This window comes from Physeter macrocephalus, chromosome 5 (assembly GCF_002837175.3).
Source record: "Physeter macrocephalus isolate SW-GA chromosome 5, ASM283717v5, whole genome shotgun sequence".
NCBI classification, from domain to species: Eukaryota; Metazoa; Chordata; class Mammalia; order Artiodactyla; family Physeteridae; genus Physeter; species Physeter macrocephalus.
Window position 1 is genome coordinate 67394856 of NC_041218.1, and position 22753 is coordinate 67417608.

Below are 22753 nucleotides of genomic sequence, written 5' to 3' on the forward strand. Positions count from 1 at the left end.
GAGAGGCCACGGCGGGAGGAGCCCGGCGTACCGAAAAAAAAAAAAAAAAAATTCACATAAATGTGCAAGGTGCAAACACAAGGTGCAAAAAGAGGGTGCACATCTTCAGGCTGTGCTCAGAGTACCTTAATCCACAATTACTGGAGCGTATTTCCGCGTTAATATGCTTTTAGCATCTTATCATTCTCTGTCATGTTCCATACAAACTCTCTCCAGAATGAGTAGCCCAAACTGAGGTTGCTAGTTCTTTTTTCTAGCATTTTATCCCATCTAACTTTCAATGAGAATTGTTTATTTTTCAGCACATAATTCTTATGTAAGTACTAGTACTTAATGAATTCTTTGAAAATATTTTCCTAGGATGAGAAATGTGTTAATTATAATAGCAATTACTAATAAAATAAAGTCTAAGAGTCATAAAAATTATATGCAGAATCTCTGATACATGAAAAGCAGAGCAGGTATTTCTAGGAAAAAGGCACAGTCATTTTACAATTGTGCTATTTCAGTTTACAATACACTTGGATCACCAGTTTTGATATTATGTAATTATTGAGCATTTGAAAATATTTTGAGGAGATTATCCATTTTTCCCATTGAGTTATTAATCTTTGTTAATTTTTTTTTTTTTTTGGTGGTACACGGGCCTCTCACTGTTGATATTATGTAATTATTGAGCATTTGAAAATATTTTGAGGAGATTATCCATTTTTCCCATTGAGTTATTAATCTTTGTTAATTTTTTTTTTTTTTTGGTGGTACACGGGCCTCTCACTGTTGTGGCCTCTCCCGCTGCGGAGCACAGGCTCAGCGGCCATGGCTCACAGGCCCAGCCGCTCCATGGCATGTGGGATCTTCCTGGACCGTGTCCCCTGCATTGGCAGGTGGATTCTCAACCACTGCACCACCAGGGAAGCCCTGTTAATCTTTTAACATGTTATTTCAAGTTTTCATAAATTTCAAAACTGCATTAAATCTGATTTTCCTTTATACCCTGCGATCCCATCTATGTAAAAATTTATGACTAAAACTGAGTGGAAATAACTAAAATGCTAAAATCAAGGCAGAAACTAGTTCTGGGTGGTGTAATTTGGAGTGATTAATTTTTAAAAACTTTTTCATATTTTCTATAATTTCCATGATAGATATATACCTACCTTATAATATGGAAAAACATTTAAACTTATATTAAAACCTTCTTTATCCAATTCCCCCTTGGATGAAAATAGTCAAAAGATACAAACTTCTAGTTTTAAGTTAAACAAGTACTAGGGATGTAACATACAACACAATAAATATAATTAGCACTGCTATACATTATATATGAAAGTTTTAAGACAGTAAAAGTTCTCATCACAAGGAAAAAACATTTTTTTCTATTTCTTTAATGTTGTAGCTATATGAGGTGATGGATATTCACTAAACTTATTGTGGTAATTATTTCATGATTTATGTAAGTCAAATCGTAATGCTGTATACCTTAAACTTATACAGTGCAGAATGTCAATTATATTGCTATAAAACTGGAGGAAAAAGAAAGATCTTTTAAAATAAAAAAAAACCTTCTTCATTCCACCTAAGAGAACTTCACTGGCAACCCACAGACCGTAATTTGGAGTTATCTATGTCACACAAGATATTAATATAATATACCATACTTTCTGTTTTAAAATGGGTATAGAAATGGATGATATCCTTTTATTTCTAAAACTTTCTTTTTAATGGATTAGCATGCTGGGATTTATTTTACCCTATATATTTCTCCTAAAGTTATACTTTGTTTGCTAATTATAATAGATTCAAATTCAGAACATAGATTAGAAAGCAAATTCTGTAGCCTTATGTATTTGACACTGTGCTCCTTCCCATGTCGTAGGACAATGGCATATGCTAGGAGCAATACACTCACCACCATATTTACATTTCTGAAAGCAGATAGCTGCAAGTAGAGAAATAAACAAGTTAATAATTTAATTTACTAGTCAAATCCTAACATAAACCATAAAAATTTTCATTAAAAAAAGAGAAACAGTTAAAAAATCAATGATTAAAGGATCTTTTCCCTTAAAGCTTTTCCCCAATTGTTAGACATTTATGTTGCTTCTCATTTTACACTTTGGCCAATACATTATAATAGCTGCTAATTTTAAATAATAATTTATAGAAAGAAAAAAAATGAAACATTTGAATGAGGAGAGCTGCCATCATCTCAAAAACTAGCAAGACTTGAAAGCAGTGGTACCCCATCTCAGGAGGTTCTGAATTGGTCTGAGATGGGACCAAGGAATCAGTAATATTTAAAAACCTTCCCCTGACTCCTACTTAAGACTGAGAGACCAGGACTTAAAGACTTGTCATTCAGGGCTTCCCTGGTGGCGCAGTGGTTGAGAGTCCACCTGCCGATGCAGGGGATACGGGTTCGTGCCCGGGTCCGGGAAGATCCCACATGCCGCGGAGCGGCTGGGCCCGTGATGCATGGCCGCTGGGCCTGCGCGTCCGGAGCCTGTGCTCCGCAACGGGAGAGGCCACAACAGTAAGAGGCCCGTGTATCACAAGGAAAAAAAAAAAAAAAAAAAAAGACTTGTCATTTATCCTGGCAACTGTAGTGAACAGACCGGAAAATACAGGATATCCTCTGTCTCCACTAACCTGAAAGAATGAGTTCAGAGGACTTGGCATTTTACTCTATTTCGAAAAGATATATTCTAAAGTAGGAACAAATAAAAAAAATAAAAACAAGGAAACAGAAAACAAGGAAAATGCTCTTTGTCTGAAATTCTGCTTTATGTTCCCATGTAGACTTTAGCATTTTAAGAGTATTTCTCTTAACTTGTGTTGTATTGTTTCCCTGTCCAGCGAGAAGGACAAGAGCAAAGATTTGGTCCCACGCACTTTCCTCCATTAATGCATATGGGATCACAGATACCTTAAGGTAAAGGGATGAAATACCAGTTTTTAAATATCAATAATTTTGCTGTTTAATATGTTTGCTTTACATGTAGTTGGCAAACACATTTAGTAGTGTCTTACTTTTTTGGCATCTCCGACAGGCACACACATTATTTCTCATGCAGTGACCACCATTCTTACAGGGAGGGTGACAGATAGCTAAAGGAACACATGACAGCAAGCTGTGAATATCACATATTCAGTTATTATATATTACATATTGCATCATGTGCTTATATCTATGGGGACATAAGGCAGAGAAATGTGTTATTAAAATAAAAGATCACCACTGCAAGTCATTAAAACTGTCCTTTCTAAGTCATCAAATACAATGCTTATAGCTGTAAGTTGCTAGTGGGTTAGCACAATTTGAAATGTATTGGTGAATTATGAAATGTGTTGTTCATAACCAGTGGAGCCTTCAGTATTAGAGTGCATATAGAGTGAAATGACCTGGGCAAAACCAAGAAAATAAGGCAAAACCGAGCTCAAAATAAGAATATCTGTTCCTGTGGAAGTTAGAAAAACTCAACATTGGTCACATGATGTTTAGAAAAAACTTTAAAGTTAACTTTTTGATACCTACTGAGGTCACGAAGGCAGAGCTTTATATGTGACTTATTCCTGTGAATGCCTGGCAAAAAATCTTTTTAACAATAAATCTTTGGCTTTGTCAGGAATAGTTATTGGATAATCGTGAATATGCTGTACCTAGTATCTTCTATGTATATGATTCTGTTCCATGGAGTTCAGAAGTTAATGTTTATAATCTTTTATTAGAGGATTTTTATTGCTTCATATTTCTTACTGATATGACAATTAAATGCAGTTATTTAAAAAACAATAATACATAGGCAAACCTGCCTATAAATTTTTAAATTTAATTTTCCTTAAATGATGATTAAGTGGATTTTAGTTTGTTTTAAAAGTGAATGTCAAACTAACTGGTTTTGGTAATAGGGCCTTGGTAGACAGACTCCCCATTTGAATTAGATCCATCTTTAGTAGCTGCTTTTTAAATTTCCAAACACTAAGAAAACTTCAACTGATTTCAAATAGATTTATAAGTGAAAATAATGAAGTACTTTATGTATAAAAACAATATTAACTGAATGTTTCAGCAAATGGATAATTTCCACTATTTTAGACTGAGCCTTTTCTGGTTAATGATTGAGTTTACTTTCTCTGGCATTTTATTTTATTTTATTTTATTTTTTTTAATTTTTTTTGCGGTACACAGGCCTCTCACTGTTGTGGCCTCTCCCGTTGCGGGGCACAGGCTCCGGACGCGCAGGCTCAGCGGCCATGGCTCACGGGCCCAGCCGCTCCGCGGCACGTGGGATCTTCCCGGACCTGGGCACGAACCCGTGTCCCCTGCATCGGCAGGCGGACTCTCAACCACTGCGCCACCAGGGAAGTCCTCTCTGGCATTTTTATTGGTACTTTTTATTATGGAGAAATGCTCTTACATTTTCTGCTTCCTAATCTTTATACAATTTAAGATTATTTCTATTTATTAAGAAAGGTGTATTCTTTCCATTACAAAAGCACCGTGGGAAATACCTGTGGTTAGAAATTTAAAACTTAAAAATGAAAAGAATAAAAGACCCTTTTATAATGGGTAGCCTTGTTATAATCAATACTCATCTACTCTACAAAACTTGAGTGTAGAGATAAATACTACATGTATACAGAAAAGTATATATAATTAAAGTAATATAGAGAAATGACATAAAACTTCGGGTCGGTCATACCCACCCCAATCACATTTTAAGAAAAGGAGGTTTAGGAGAAAACCCACTTTCATGTATATATTCATGAGATTCTCCAGGCCTCAGATGGATCTTCCACCAAACTCCAAAATGAGCCAAGTAATCTGGCCTCACTTTCTGTATGGAATGGGCTCATGGCATTTAAGGGATGAAGGAAACTGGAAGATATAGTTAATCATCTCTCCAGCCACACATTTTAAGTCTTATTAATAGAGTAGTTTAACCTTTCATGATGTTTCCAGCTCAGTGTCTATCCTCCTCTTTTGAAATCCTATAGAATACACAGAATATACTCCTCATATTACTTTTAACCATATTCTGCCTAATTTTATTCAATGGCTTTCCATGTGTATACCATCTTCCCTTCCCTTCATTTGGGCTCACAAGGAGATGTGATCTAATAAAAATAAAGATCATGTTTTCATTTCTTCTGCACTTTCTGTAACATGTCTTATGACAATAATACCATTACTTAATGGTAGCTAGCCATGTGCTGACTGTACTTGCAGGTGGTCCACTGTATGTGTCATTTGCACTTGACAGCAACTGTCTAGTTCAAACTTGAAAGTAAAGAAGTCTGAGGCCCGGAGACTATAAGTAAATTTCTAATATCCATGCCACTAGGAAATTGTAGAAACTGCTAATTCCAAAAACTATAACATGACATATGTTCATTAGATAATTTTTAGTTCAATTTAGTAATTTAGAGTCCCTACTTTACCCAGTTATATAGTTGGCATATACATTTTACAGAACTTTTCTTACTATATCTTACATCTACTGCAAATAGCATGATAGACATAGCTTTTTATTTACCTCCTTATATGCTCCACTCAAAACCCTACCTAAAACTTAGTAATAGTCTCCTAGTTTTCAAGATTTGCCTTAATTTAGTCTTAACTTTCCATTTTCATAACCTAGTTTCTTAACAGAAATCTGAACTAGAAAAACTCATTTGTGTGCTCAAATTTCTAGTATTAGAATGATGGTTTCTTCTCCACATTAATTTCAATCTCAGAATCCTAGCTAACCTCCAAGTTAAAAAAATAGGATTGCAAATCAAACTCTAACAAGACAAAGAAAGTTTATATTTTAGGAGTTAAATTATGACATATTCTGGCATGTTTTATACTAAAAATCTACTCTATATTTGCATACACTCAAAAATTTGAAGATGCAGAAGATACATTTAAAATTTCATTTATTGACATTATTTCATGCCTATGTGCTCAAATTCAGGTCATGCCCATTTTTCTGAAAAAACTTATAGCATTAACTCTATGAAGGAAAGTGTTAAAATAACAGGCCATGAGGGGGGAAAATGGTACATCTTTATGTCCCCATATCACCTTGCACAGTGCTATGCGTAGCTGGCTCTTCATAAGTGTTTAATGAAACTAAAGCATGAGAGATCATGAGATAACAGTGGACATTAGACTGACAGTAAATCAAAAATTTTTGCTGAGAAGGCAACAAAAATTACATCATTTCACATGAAAGACTGCAAGAGAACTTTGCTTTTTTGTTTCGCATCTTGGTCCTACAAATGTGCCAAGGTTGTGAGCCTAACATAAGTTGAATAAATAAATATTTTACATAATAACTCATATATTTCTATGAACTGGTCATTTGGTGACCAAAACTGCAACAGAACAAGAATTAGAGTAAATAAATAAATAGCATCTACCCTTTGAAACTTGTCTTGTGCTTACTCAGAGCTCTGTTTGTGTCTAACTTTACCTTTGCCTTTTTATTTATAAAGAAAGAGTAATTACCATTCTGACACTGTGCACCAAAGAATCCATTTGGACAGAGGCAAGTGTTTGGCTTATTACAGGAACCATCATTGAGGCAAACAGGGTCACACAAAGCTAATGAACAGCAGGAGGAAGAAAGACCATAAAAGTTTTTCTGTTTAAAAAAATGAAAGCTGTACTGAAGTACAAAATGGTGTATAATGAAATATTTTATTTTCACTGCCAGTAAAACCCATAACCTATAGTTACTTAGACTTTGCCAAACATAAGAGAAGAGAAATAACGGGATAATAGCTTTGAAAGTTTGTTCATTAAGTTTACAAATATTACCAAGCTAAGAATGTGGAGGCTTTGATTAGAATTCAGAATGCCCTCGGTAAGCTGGAAGAATGCTTGGAAGTTAGGAGAAGGCAAGTCAACAGCACAAACAGGATAGTCTGTAATCTCCTCAAATACATGCAGCCATGTGTAGCTCTTTAAGTCACCTTCCCAATTCAAATAGGAACACTGCATTTAAGTACTAGCACACTTCGAAAACGTGCTTTGTTTTTGCTTCTTTACATTTGTTTCACTTTGAAAGTCACCCCCAATTCCATTTTTCAATGCAGATTTTGCCAGTTCTCCAAAGTCTACACAATTTTCTTCCTAACTGCACTTGCCAGAATTAATTTCTCTTTTCTCTGCTTCCAAGGAGCTGTGCATTTATTACATCACTTGTAACACAACTTTTATCATGGTCTTTTTTTTTTTATAATTGTATCCCATGTCTCCTTCACTACTGATACGCTACTTGAAATTGGGGCAAACATGAAATTGATCTTTGTTCCCCTTTGCATCATGCTTCACACACAGTTGTCAAGCTATGAACATGTAATTAAATTTATGTTGAGAAAAGTCATTCGATCATAATGGATTAAATTAAACATAGATAATTGCAAACACCGCTGCCAAAGAATTAAGCATGATACTGTGAGAAATAAATAGAATAATGTTATGGTGTCCACTTAACTCAGAATTGCTTCAATGTTGAATGAAATAGAATGTGTATGTTCTGATAAAAAACTTGAAAGAGACCTGAATATGCAACACAGATATGTTTCTCTCCACCATAAGGCAAGCGGATGAGGGAAAAATAAAGGCCAAAAAACAAAGTATTGGTTGGGTTGGATAACAGTAAAGCTGGAATACACTCTATGGTCTAATACAAGAAGAAAAAGAATGAAGATGAGACATCGGGTTTTAAAAATCTGTCTGAAATAAAAACGTTATTTGTCAGATAAGTTTTATGTTTTTGTCAGACTAGTTTTATGTTTTTGGGTGCAAGTCCTTAGGACACTGATGAATTTTAAATTTCTTTTAAATGACATATTTATTGAAAATATTTCTGATTTTACCTGTGCTACAGGTGGGTCCATACCAACCAGGCTTGCACTGGCAAACATCTGGTGTAAGACATTTGCCTCCATTTTCACAGTGCCTGTTACAAACTACTAAGATCACAGGATAAAAATAAAAGAAAGGTAAAGTAGGCTTGGAATTGGTCATATTATTGGCTATGACCTAGTTGCTCATAACTGCCAATCACATCATCTAATGAATAAGATCAGAGAGAGATAAAAACAATTTATATTTTGGCTTTAAGTGGTTTCCAATTTTCACGTTCAGTTATTTTTGTTGTTGTTAATAGACATGGGGAAAGTAGAAACCCACTCAGATGAATGGTAAACAAGACTTGGCTATTTGGGAAAATTATTAGTTACTGATGAAGGTAATCATAGACATAAATGAGATAAATTTATATACAAGCAAACAAATTAGAATTCTTGTTATCTCAAAGAAGTGGTCATGAACAGGGTCAAGAAAAGAGTTGTTTCTAAGAGCAAGCTTCTTTATCTTAGTACTAGCACCCAGTGCTCCCAGTGGTAGGCAGAATGGTAATCGTCATAGTAAATCATGAAGGTATATTTTTTGCTTAGGGTTTGGGTTTATCTCAGTTAGCATTAAAGCAATCAACTATTCAAAGGAGCAATTATATTAGATTGCAAGAGAGCTTTGCTTACTTGTTACACATCTTGGTCCTATAAAACCATAAGGACAAGTGCAGAGATTTCCAGCCAAGCAGGTGCCACCATGTTAACAAGGTGGTCTACAATGTTCTGCAGACACAGATTATGTTAAGTCATCTCTTAATTAATAAAAAGTCAGTTCATATTTATGAAGCACAGCCACCATAAAACCTTCTGGTAAGAGCAATTTATAGTAAACTCAGTTCTATTTTAGCATGAAATTTAGTTCTGCGGGATTGACTGTGAGTTCGCACTCTAAAAACACCTACAAATCATCAGTATGTTTTGATTTATAAAACTTTTGGTTAACTGGATGGAAATATACAATCTTAGGTTTCTTCTGAAAATTGAGACTTGGACTTAGGCATTCCTGCCCTACAAATAGTTATATTTCTATAATTATTTTCATATGCAATTAATATTGAATGTTTCTGTTAGTTCACTCTGTTTACTATAATTTGTTAATTTATGCCTTGCCTTGTCACGAAAATATTTAACATTGCTCTCAGTTTATTAATAATTATACATCTACAATCTACTAAAATATATTCTTTTAAAATATTATTTTAAAAATAACAAATTTGTTTCCTTAAAATATTATCCATTTTAGAAATGCCATTTCCTAAACTCTCCACTTAAGATTTCAACCAAGGCAATAAAATTATATGGCTATAGACATGTGTTTAAAAATCATTTTTTAGGTTTCTTCCTACTACCTGATATCTTCTAATTATTTGGTATTTAAGAGTTTTTTGGAACCATGCTTGATAAGTTATTCAATAAGCATGTGTCCTTTGTTTGAAGCTAAAATATTTGTTAGGGATATGGTACCATATAACTAAATCTCAAAAAATTATTTCTGAAGATACTTTTACCAAGGATGAATGAGCTACTGCTCTTTGGCTCTCTGATTTTGTAAATTTAAGTTTTAAAAATCTTCAATACATTATTTTTAATAAATATTAACAAACCTGGATTCCCTCACCAGCATTAATAAGTATATATTAATATGTATGCAGTAAATGTGAATTATCTTTAAAAAATGTTTTTAAAAGATTGAATTATTTTGGCTTTATTATTTGATTTTTAATTTGAATTATCATCTTTATCACAGGTAGCTCCACCATGTCCTGGGGGACATTCAGCAAATGTTAGGCTTAATACATTTTCCATGGTTTCTGCAATCAGGATGACATATAGCTGTATAGAATAAAGCTCATGGTTTAGAAATATCAATTATCAATTAAATTTGTTATGCAAACTAATGAGTGCTGTACCTACCGGTTTGGCAGTTAGAACCAGTGTAACCAGGTTTACATTTGCATATGTTTGGGGCAACACAGTCCCTGTTTTTTCCACATGGATGCCTACAAATGTCTGCAGAAATCAAGGGAAGAGGCTGAATTGTAGATACGGTATGTACACATTGCCCATAAGCTTAATTGTATAATAAAAGTAAAATTCTCTGAAATTGAACATTTTGGACATTGCTATTAAACAGTAATGACTGCATACATCCATAAAATTATTTTTTCCCCTTATATTTGTTTTACTACTAGAATGACTGAAGTAAATGATTAATAGGGTAAGAAAAACATACCATATGAGGAAATTACTCCCATAGCAAAACCTGATGTTGGAGATGGCTGCTAACCATAAATGGAATTACAGTCTTTCAGAGAGCAATGAAGTTTCAGATACCAATTAGGTAAATGTTGGTGAATGGCAGGGATAATCAGAACGTAAAAGAGCAAGATGCCAGGAACACATCATAAACTTATAGGTTCGTATTTCTTAAGCTTCTCTAACAACCTGACATATTCTAACTATTAGTCATTTAACACTTCCTGAGGTAACTGAAATGCATGAGGTTTTTTTCTGTTTTATTTGCTAATAATAAGGAGTTTTATACTATAAACATGTAGGAATTGAATGTTATTATCATTATCCCTACAGAAAAAAGAAAAAATGAAGTTCCTCTAGGTAACTGAGAACAAAGGAATACTCCAACAGCTTTGTTGCTTAAGTTAGTCTCAAACAAATCAAAACACAAACAAAACAAAACAAGAACAGCAGAACAATATCAACAACAAAATGTAGCTTCTAAGGCAGAAATTTGATTTGTATCAAAGAAAACTGCTGATGATCATGAAAAGAAGTAAACACTCCTTTCAAAACTAAAGTGATGCCTAACTTGTTTTATTCTCAAGAGTTGGAGGAATTACAGAGAAACCTAGTTTATACAAATAAGAAAATATGCCAGAATTAGTAATTTAAAGTGCTAAATACCCTCTGTGAGCTGAAAAGAACCCAAACCACAGTGTTATTCACACCATTATTTTATATCTAGCTGCTTATTGCCAGGAAAGTCAGTTAGCCCTGTAAGGCTCTGCTTTCTCTTCTGTATAATGGGGAAAATAATACCCAGTATGTGGGGTCCTTGTGGATTATATGACATAATTGATACAAAATTTTTTCCAAAGGCCCTAGAACACAGTAGGTACTTAATACATATATTTATAATGTATTATATAGTTATAATGCTATTTAATATTAACTTTATGAAAAAATTAAGAAACATCAATATTAATTTTTTTGAAATGTGAAGAGAATATGTACAAATAATAAAATGAATAGAAATTAGTGAACTAAATAGAGTAAACAAAAATTAATCAATAGAAGAGCATATCTTCTTAAGTACTTAAACGTGAACTGGATAGTTTTCTTTGTAAGTTTTGAAGAGTTTTCATACTACCTCTGCATTTGATACCATCTCCGTAATATCCAAAGGGGCAGCATCCACATTGGAAGTGACCATCTTTGATTGGCACACAGGAAACACCAAGAAAGTAAGGGGATTCAGCACAACTTAATATTTTGGTCATTCCAGGCTTTTCTGGCAAAATAGCGATGGCTCTAGTAAGTGATGATGCAAACCCATCCTTATACTGTGTGTAACCTTGGGGAGACCTGTTAGTTTGAGAACTATATCCTCTTCTGTTTGGATGGGGCCCTGGATAACATCCTTTACTTCGCCATGGGAACTATTCAGATTAATGCTTAAAGAACTACGGTTATTTGTAGGAACTTCCAACTCCTCCAGACTGAGGTTTGTACTGGGGGTATGATCCACATGTTCAAAATCTGATATCTGATGGGAAATAGCCTTCTTTGAATGATTCATTCGAGTTGTGACTGATTTTAATGAGAAGTGTGAGATGTCGATTGTATCCAAGAACTTTTTCATAGCTGCAGAACTGTGGATAGAGCTTGCACCAATTAGGGAATGTTCTGTTGATAGTTGTTGCAAATTTATGTCTAAACAACCAAAAAAAAAGAAATGTTAGTCAATAACATCTATTAATGCTCTGCTTTACCCACAGTATTTAACATTAGGTAATTCATTCCTTCATTTAATGTCTGTTACTTGTATAAACACTATACTAAGATTCGTGCAGCAACAAGAAGTTATCACATGGTTCCTGCCTTCTAGGAACTTATATAATCTATTTGGATATACAAGATAACACAGAATATTAAGCAGTATAGAAGTATTTGAGTATGTAAAATTTTAATATTTCTGCATGAAAAGACAACATAGATAAGGCAAGCCATAGAGATAAAAAAGATAATTTCAAGTATACGTTATGTAAAGGATCAGTGGCCAGAATATGTAAAGTACTCTTACAAATCAACAAAAAGTCAAAGAAAAGTTACAAACAGATAATTAACAGAAAAGCAAATTTCAATGATTATTTGAAAAAAACAATTAAATAGATAACCCTTGGCAAGTTCTATCCAGAAAAAAAACAATGGAAAGATATAATAAACTACTTTGAAGATGAGAAAACAGAAAAAGCTATATATATGAAAAGAATTTTAAATTATATAAGAATACTACATATAATTTTAAACTAAGAATTTGAAATCTCAATGGGATAAATGATTTTTTTGCAAAATATAAATGATTAAATTGACTGAAGAAGAGATAGAGTAGATGATAGAAAAATTACTTTGAAAGAAATAGAAAAATAATCTAAAATAACCTCCTAAAATGATGCCAGGACAGCTGATCTAATGGAAAAAAATTAACCAAATTTCAAGGAACGAATATTTTATAAAACTGTTGCAACACACACAAAGAGATGAAACATAAACATTTTGTCAGAGTGGCATAATCTTATAGCCAATATTATTTATGAAAATACATAAAAATTTACAATGAAATACTAGTATTTCATTTAAATCAGATCAAGTGCAGCAGTGTAGTTATATATTATCACATCAGGATGAAATAGACTTGTATCTCAACTAACATAATTATATCAAGATATTAGTGAAGAAAATAATATAATGTTAAAAAGTAATTTGATACATCAATTTTTTTTGTTAAAAACATTCTGAGAAAGTTAATCCGTGGAAACATTAACAGAAATTGTAGCAAGTAATAATTGATCTGAAAAAACATTTGATAAAATGTAAAACCCACTCATAACTTAAAACTAAAGAGAATTCTGAGAAAGCAATCAATGAAAGGAAAATTCTAGCAGAAACCTACAGTGATATCATATTCACTGGTGAAACATGAGAAGAATTCCCATTGAAACCATTAAGAAACAAAGCTATTCCAATCCCTACACACTTTGAACTGGAGGTTCCAGCCACTACAATCACAGCCTAAGTTTGAGAGCTGGGACAGGTCCATTAGATTGCTCAGGTTCAAGTCTTGCCTCTGTAATTTACAAACTCTGTAAATCTGAACAGATTACTAAACCCACAGATGCCTCTGTTTACTCATCTGTAAAATGGAAATAAGAAGAGTTACTATATATAGCTATTATGAGGATCAAATGAAATATTAAAAATATTTTCCTAATGCTGGCACATCATAAATACAGACTAAATCTTAGTTACTATAAGAAAGTAAATGAGAGACAAACTCAGTATTTGCAAAAAATATTATGTTTTACCTATAAAATCAAGAAGAGAATCAACTATAAAAAATAGTGTTAATAAGAGTATTTAGTAAGGCAACCAGATGCATGAATAACATTACAATAAAGATAGCTTTCCTATATTGCAATAATCAACAACACCTTGCAAAATGAACAAATGCAATGATATCTTGCAAGATAAACAGCTGATATTACAGTATGCAAAGGCATAAAGAAAGGTAATGAGAAACATGCAAGATTGTTATGAAGACAGTAATAGAGTATTATTGAATAAAACAGAGTTATAAAGAAAACACTATGAAGAAGAAAAGGCCTTATGAAATAATGAGCTTCTCATACGTTTAGAGTTTGAGTAGATGATGAATGACCAGGGATTTATAGAATGTAAGTTTGAAATGGTCACTTCCAACCATAAGCTTTTCTGAAATCCCCTTAAATAATGATATGATTTGTTCATTACACAACATGAATCACTTTTCTAGAATATAAGCCAGAGGATTCAAAAGTTTAGCAAGAAAAAGAATAATTTGTAAACTGCATTATATAATCTTAGGTGAACTTTTTGAAAATAAAAATTCCTGACGAGTAAATATGGTAATCTTCTGGAAAACAAATGAGAGGTATTACATGTCATTAGAGTTTAACTAAGACCATTACTTACTAGAGGCATTTCCATTAGTTGGCTTAACATTCCTCTCCCTCTGATTGGCATTTTTACCATCCTCTTCCTTAGTTACACTGTTGTCAGACCTTGTGAGAACCACAGTATGTGTAGTAAATTCATTTAAAAACTGTGTTTCAACTGTAAATGTATACATGAAAAACAGATCAGAATTAAACTGTTATAAAACTAAAGCACTGTGAATAAGAACATAAAATAAAAATGTCACTTGGAATGAACTCCTTGCAAATTAGATCAGAGAACTAGCTTAAATGTCACATCTTCAGCGGATGCTTCTGTTAGGGACTGAATTGTGTTCCCAAAATTTCTATGTTGAAGCCCTAAACCTAAATGTGACTGTATTTGGAGATACTTTAAAGGAGGTAATTAAGGTTAAATGAGGTCATGAGAGTGGGGCACTAATCCTATAGGAATGACGTCCGTCCTTATAAGAGGAGGAAGCACATGAAGAGTGGACATGTGAGGGTACAGTGAGAGAGCAGCCATCTGCAAACCAAGGAGAGAGGCCAGAAACCAATGCTGCTGGCAACTTAATCTCAAGCTTCCAGTTTCCAGAACTGTGACACAACGAATTTCTGCTGTTTAACTGACCCAGTCTGTGGTGTTCTGTTACGGCAGCCTGAGCTAACTAATGGATGTTCCTAGAGTCACACTCACCCACTCAATCATTGTCACGCATCTGTGTTCATTCACAGAACTTTGTCCTTCACACTTATGTGTCTCTTTACTCCACTAGTTAGGCACTTCAGGAATAAGAACTGCACTTTATTTGCTTTTATAGTCATTGACTCTGGTGCCTGCCATAAAACAAAGTAAGCAAGAGCCAACAATAAAAAATTACTTTGTCTTAACAAGCATTTTCCTAAAATACACAAATGCCTCCGATAGGGTTAAGAAACTTACCAGTCACTCACGTGTAATGGAATTTGGTTCAATGTGCTTTTGTCTTAAATTCCACTTGATGAAGGTCTTATTGAGAAAATGGGCCACTGTTTGGAAAAGACGGATGTTAGATCACTTTAGTGCGCAGAGTGGAAGGTTCAGTATATGGGACTGGATATTGATGTGAGTAGCTGAACTAGTAGGGAATTTCTCTCACCATCCTGCAGTGTGCCCTTCAAGTCTGTTATCTCTTGTGCTAGACAGGTCCACCCCAATTTGAAGCACAGGTGATATCATGTAATTAATATATATTTTTCATCAAAATACGCCTTGTTTGCTTAATAATACCAAAGATACTTTTTATTTATTTATTTATTTATTTATTTATTTGGCTATGTTGGGTCTTAGTTGCGGCATGCGGGATCTTCATTGCGGCACGCGGGATCTTTTTAGTTGCAGCATGTGGGATATTTATTGTGGCATGCATGCAGGATCCCTGACCAGGGATTGAATCCAGGCCCCCTGCATTGGGAGCGCTTAGTCTTAGCCACTGGACTGCCAGGGAGGTCCCCAAAGATACTGACTTTTTATAATTTACTTTTCTTTGACATTAACTTTTTATAATTTACTTTTGTCTTTTTAAGTTTTTAAAAGGTTGATATCCACCAATGTTTTTCCTCTTTTCTCTAATTCTAAGTGCTCTCCCTGGGAAGTTTCACCCCTGACTGCTGACCCTAAGAATTATATCTTTAACGTTATCCCCCTTCCAGAGCTCCACTTGGCTATTCCCTAGTCACCTCAGTGTCTATGTTTCCAAACTGAATTCATTATCTTTTCTCTCCGAAACTATTTCTTCTTCCTCATATTTCATGTGTGTCTTAGCTCGATCTACCATGACAAAATATCAGAGTAGGTGGTTTAAACAACAAGAATTTATTTTCTAACCATTTTGGAGGGTGGGAAGTCCAAGATCAAGGTGCAGGCCCATTTGGTCCCTGGTGAGAGAGCTTTCTTCCTGCATCCCAGGCAGCTGCATTTTCCTTGTGTCCTCACCTGGCAGAGAGAGAAAGCGATTAAGTTCTCTGGTGTCTCCTCTTAGAAGGACACCAACCCTATTGGATCAGAGCTTCTCCCTTATGACCTCATTTACCATTAACTACTTCCTTACTCCAAATACAGCCATATTGGGGGTTTAAGATTCAATGTATGAATTTTGGGAGGACATGAGTCAATCCTTAGCAATATGAATGTCAATTTGCCTAAACAATTTGCCACTCAATTTGTCTAAACCAAGCACTGTTAACTCTCTCCCTCACAATGCTAATCCCAATCGCTGACCAAGTACTATCAACTTGCTTTTTTTTTTTTTTTTGAAGTATAGTTAATTTACAGTATTGTGTTAGTTTCAAGTGTATAGCATAGTGATTCAGTATTTTTGCAGATTATACTCCATTATAGATTATTACAAGAAAATCAGTATGATTCCCTGTGTCATACAGTATACCTTGTTGCTTGTCTGTTTTACATATAGTAGTTTGTATCTATAATCCCATACCCCACATTTGTCCCTCCCAACTTCCCTCTCCCCTATGGTAACCACACGTTTGTTTTTTACGTCTGTGAGTCTGCGGTAACAGGCTCAACTTTCTTCTTTAGTGTCTTTTTTATCCTCATCTTAGGTCAGAATATCTTCATGACTTTCCTATGTTTGTAATATTGTCTTAACTCTTCTTCCCACCTTCATACTTGCACAGTTCCTTACCTGCAAGTGGTCCATCCTCTACACTGCTCTTAAGTAGACTTTCTCAGATGTAAACCTTATCATGTTTCTCATAGTTTGTCAGTGATCTGTCCACTGGATACCCCTGCTACTCCTGTAGCGGTCCCCTTACTTTCTCTATTCCAAGCACACTGAATCCTTCTCAGTGCCCAAGGTGACGTTACATGCCTCTGTACCTTTGCTCATGCTGTTTCTTCTGCCTAGAATGTCTCTCTCTTTCTTGATCAGATACATCAGATTCAGCTGTAATGATACTTCGTTTTAAAAACTTTTCCTTGTCCCTCAAGGTAGGCATGATTCCCTGTGTACTATTCCTACTATTCTCTCTAGACACTTCTATCGAAAGACACAGAACATCATGTTGAACTATGGGATTACATGTCATATTTCCTGCTACTATACTCAAACCTATTAGGTCAGGTGACGTATCTTATATATTTCTGCATCTAGCTTAGTGCATGACCCTGAATGAATGCATGAGTACAAGAGAGAATGGAACTAAGTGACCTGAATTAATTAAATGCAGCAACAACAAACAAAAGCATTTCATGCCAGAAAATAGGGACTTTTACCATGACATATTTTTCCATCACCGTAAATGCTTTTGGACATGAACCACAGTGATAAGAACCAAAGGTATTGAGGCACTCTGCTCCTGAAAAGCAAGGCCTGGATTCCCACTCATCAACATCTTCCTGGCAGTTTTTGCCTAAATATAGATTGAGAATTCAAATTATTTAAATTGAAAAGCATTACATGTCAAATCAAAGATTGATTTCTTTTACTCTTTATGTATGTCCTGGTAACTCCCCCAAAGCTGTCATATATAAAGAGGAGAGAAGTGTACTGTTTTAAAAATTTACTATGTAATTAAACATAAGGTTATTAATTAGATTCTATTTACCATTAAGCAAGACCCTTCAAGTTTAAAAGCTTTTCCCTATAAATAAGACTTAAGAAGGCCATTAATATTTCAAGGCAAAAATTACCATATTATAGCAGTAATATGTACTTTGTTAAAAAGCTCAGTGATTCTTTAAGAAGTTATTAGAATGGTTGCCTGCTTAGATTAAGGACAACAAATTCAGTCCAGTTACTGCATTGGCTGTAAAAATCCATAAAAAGTTTACAGTGTGCTAGGAAAGTCAGTCTTTCTTCAATAAAAATTTTTGAGATGAGGTGTTGCTCTTTGAAATGTTTAACAACTTATTTGAATGAATATATTGACAGTCATTAATGATGGTAACCCCTATTATAGTAAAATCCATGAAGAAATCAACATCTGAATTCTTTCAAAGGTAGTCTGTAGCAAAATAGCCCCAAATAATGAAAATTTTTATTTTAGATATGCTGAAGAAAATTAGAAGACACCTAAATGTCCTGCCTAGTTCTATTATGTTAAAATAGATGTCTTCAAGGAAAATATCAGCTCAGTAACTGCATATTTACTTATTTAATATTTATATCTATTTTAATTAAAGAAAATATTGGTATGAGTTTTTTAAAAGCCTTGGGAAGTTAAAATTGTCAGTCATATACTTATTTGGGGTTCCTGCAATCAGACATTTTGGAATAATTAATGAGTTAACAAGTATTCTAACATTTCATTTGATTTCAACTCTTATATCATGATATTTTTAAGTTAATGAATTATCAGTAAAATTCTTAAATGATAATTTTTATATTTCCCATGGCAAATTTCTTTATTATTCTATACTATATTTAAATAGTAATACATTTAAATATATTTCTACCTACCAAATATAGATAGAAGTGTTTAGGAACCTGCAAAATACAATATAGACACAGAATATTGCCAAACTATAAAAATGAGCAAAAATTTAAGAGTATATGTAAGCAGGGCTTTCCTGGTGGCACAGTGGTTAAGAATCTGCCTGCCAATGCAGGGGACACAGGTTCGAGCCCTGGTCCGGGAAGATCCCTCATGCCGTGAAGCAACGAAGCCCGTGCGCCACAACTACTGAGCCTGTGCTCTAGAGCCCGTGAGCCACCACTACTGAGTCCGCGTGCCACAGCTACTGAAGCCCGTGTGCCTAGAGCCCATACTCCGCAACAAGAGAAGCCACCGCAATGAGAAGCCCGCGTACCACAACAAAGAGTAGCTCCCACTCGCCGCAACTAGAGAAAGCCCGTGCACAGCAACAAAGACCCAACACAGCCAAAAATAAATAAATAAAATAAGTCAATTTATTTTCAAAAAAAGAGTATATGTAAGCAACATACAATTAAAAAAGGCTGTGGATAGCAAATGTATTTGTGATGAATTTTACTAGAATTTTAAGCGTGCATTAAAATCTTTAAGACCATGCCTTTGCTTAAGTAATGTGTAGATTACATGGAAGGCCAAAGATCTTTTCTTTCTAATTTGTTCACATCCTAATTTCATTCATGAGGAACCAAAACTTACCTTTGAACTCAGGTGGACAATCACAAGAATAACTGTGAAAACCACTAATGGATCTGCCAAGCCCACTGGGGTTCAACTGGCACTCAGTGACATCCTCTTCAGATCTCCCTGAAAGCCAGGCAAGCAGAGACACAGGTACGCTCCAGCTGGTGGAGGAAATTTAATATCGGACACACATGATCCCCCATTCAAGCAATCACAAGACCTCACAGTCACCTGCAAGATAAACAATAAAGGCTTTATTTTGCCATAAAATTATCTTCAGTTTATGCCCCAGAAATCATGATAGGCATGTATCTTTATGTGGAAGTAGGACCAGATCACACATTTTGCAAAAATAATGTGTATATATTTAATGTAAAAATAGTATCTCAAAAGATATTTTAATAAGGCAGTTATGCCCACTCTCAAGAGCATAGCCAAAATATAAATGCTTGGGATACACTTTTAAAATGTTACAAGATGATCAATTTCTATAATGTAAGCAGAACAACTGGAAAAAAAATTCTTAAAGTGGAAAGCGGTTAGTCTCCTGACTTATGCCAAGATCTAGAGAGTAATCAATGGCTTGAATTATCTATTAATAGTTAACATGACATAGTACACAACTGTCCTTCATACCATTACTTCCATGTGAGTGTATCCCAAGTTTCAAGTGAATATAGGGCACAAAAAATGTAAAAGAAAATAGTTTGCAACTAGCTATTTCAAATCTTATATTTATAATCTTTTTAATTGAAATATAGTTGATTTACAATATGTTAGTTAGTTGTGTTAGTTGTGTTAGTTTCAGGTGTACAGCAGAGTGATTATATTTATAATCCTGATTTCTAATTCAACATCCAAGTTTCCTTCATTTGAAAGAAAAGGACATAATTACCAATCTTAGGTTTACCACAGATCTTTCACAGATGTGGACATGAATGCATTCTTTATTCTTATAGTTAAGTGCAGAAGAAAATGGTCTAGGAATTAGTAATTTAGGTCCGTGCTCTAAAGTTGAGACTCTCTGTAAGGTTTTAAAGTCTTACAAAAAATATTTAAAATTTTGGCAGTTAAATTTTCCATGAAATGTTTACTAATTTAGTCCCTCTTCACAAATTAAGAATAGGAATTATATTTTAAATTTAAAATATAATTAATTTATGCAATTATAAATACTACCTCAATTATGACTCTAGTTTCAGCATTGCAGTCATCATTAACGTGTAGGGTAAATGGTTGGGGAGTTTGTAAATCTGTTTTCCACATAAGAAGTCCTGCAGAGGAAACATCTGCTCCTCCAGGACCAGAGTCCAAGGTAAAATAGATGTCAAAGCCTTCTGGATTGAAGGCTATGAACTGGTACATAAAGTTCTCCCCATAAAATGTCTGTAATTTATCTTGTGGTATTTGAATCACTGTGGGTTGGTTTTCTGTAACAGAAAACATTTACTTTTGTACTTGTGTGGAAAAGGAAAAAGAAAACGAAAAGGAAAAGTATGATACAGAGAGCTCCCATTGATACAGACATTTCGATAAAATTTGAACTCTTAAAATTTCTATTACCTGCTTTCACTAATTTTTTAAACATTCCAAATAAATTCAATTCCATTCTTAGAAAATGTAAACCTGACAGATACAAGACTTCAAGCTTTGCTATGAGAGTGAAAAAGCACTTTGACTATAGCATAAATTACATAAATACACTTGCATCACCCAGATTAGATGCATCTCCTCTTCTGCCTGAAACTACTTTTCAGTGTTGACTGTCTCACTTCTTGCTCTTTCACTATTTCTTCTTTGCAGTCTATTCTTTTCAGCTTTACTTTCTCCCTTACACCTCCTTTTCTTTTTCTCCCTTGCCATCTGTGACTGGACTGTTCATATGACTCCCCTGAACTTTCCTCCCTGTACTTGCCTTCCCAGTTATAATAATTGAGAGCCATTTAGTCGTACCAATCCTGAGCTCCTCAGAGGTCCTAGTGTCCAAGCTCACACACTGGAATGTGAGCTACTCAGGGAACATGGCTATATTGTGGATGGAGTTCCCTTTATGCTCATGAAGTGATTTAAAACATCTTTTTATATTGTCATAGTAAAAAAATTCTGTTCCTTGCCAACTGACTTAACAGGAAGAGCAATCCTTTTTATTTTACTGGGGACAAACACTCTGCTTGCATTGAAAAAGCAGTGGTGCAAGAGACTGCAGTTCTGGTTCCCATTCTGCCCCTTATATCCTTATACCATTTACTGATTTTCATTTCTTCACTCTTGAATATGAGAGGCTTGGAACAGATAATTCAAGACCCCTTATATATTTGAACGTTGTGAATCTATGATGAGTCAGTCGTACCAAAGCCATTAAAAACGTAGACACCAATTCAGAAGTTATATTGTTTCCCTTGTCTCTTGCACTAAATTCTTTCCCAGATTCCCACTGTTTTCCCATAATATCCCATGAATCTTGCACCTGAGCAATGAATCATCTGCCATATGGTCTAACACAGTAATGAAATTTGCACATACAATAACATATATAGTGATATTACAAAGCACTATGTAAATATAAGGTTTTATGACTCCTTAGATTAAAATTACATGGGACCAGGGAGTAATTATAACTTGTTGTATCTTATGATGTCTGGTCTTGCGACTGAAGAAAGAATGTGAGGAACACCTGTGTGGAATCATACATAGCTGTATTTAAGGAAGTAAAGAAATTATATGGTACATGACTATAATTTAGGTATTTTGGGGGGTGGAACAAAGCATCCAGAAATAATCCGTACCCAATATTATAGTGTCACAGAATGGTAGGGCTGGATTTGTGATCCTTAGCATATATTAAAATAAAAATCCCGGGCTTCCCTGGTGGCGCAGTGGTTGAGAGTCCGCCTGCCGATGCAGGGCACACGGGTTCGTGCCCCGGTTCGGGAAGATCCCACATGCCGCGGAGCGGCTGGGCCCGTGAGCCACGGCCGCTGAGCCTGCGCGTCCGGAGCCTGTGCTGCGCAACGGGAGAGGCCACAACAGTGAGAGGCCCGCGTACGGCAAAAAAAAAATAAAATAAAAATAAAAATCCCATACCGTATTGTACTATAATCATAGAGATTATATAAAATAAAAACATCTCATCTTCTGTTTCCTTCCAGCAAAGTAGATTATGCAGTTAGGAAAAATCCTAAATTATACACAGTGTTCATCTTAAACACATTTATGTAACTCATGGTTTAAAATTATTAAAAATATCTTATAGAGGAAATATTTGGATTAAAAAAGAATAACTTACTTTCTAAAAATGACCAAGTAAATTTTGAAATTTTAGGTCTACAAACCGAACAAGGGCTGGGAGGATTTTTATCACCTTCAATGTAGCAGAGTCCATCAATAATGCAAACATTTTCCTAATGGAGGTTTTTGAAAAAGGAAAACACCAATCAAGATACAACTATAGTTAGTGTTTAGGAAAAAAAAACCCACATGGTACATAGAAGGTTAGC

At 34.5% G+C, this 22753-nt stretch overlaps 1 protein-coding gene across 1 annotated transcript in view; it reads right to left on the minus strand.

Moving 5' to 3' along the window:
• VWDE (von Willebrand factor D and EGF domains) overlaps positions 1-22753 on the minus strand; it is an 87230-nt gene that overhangs the window by 42808 nt on the left and 21669 nt on the right. The window contains 14 exon segments of the mRNA XM_024131496.1: positions 1844-1939; positions 2831-2926; positions 3031-3108; positions 6497-6592; positions 7873-7968; positions 8539-8636; positions 9650-9687; positions 9689-9744; positions 9826-9921; positions 14161-14301; positions 19272-19373; positions 19376-19487; positions 20436-20686; positions 22543-22657. Coding sequence (XP_023987264.1) covers positions 1844-1939; positions 2831-2926; positions 3031-3108; positions 6497-6592; positions 7873-7968; positions 8539-8636; positions 9650-9687; positions 9689-9744; positions 9826-9921; positions 14161-14301; positions 19272-19373; positions 19376-19487; positions 20436-20686; positions 22543-22657 — 1471 coding nt within the window.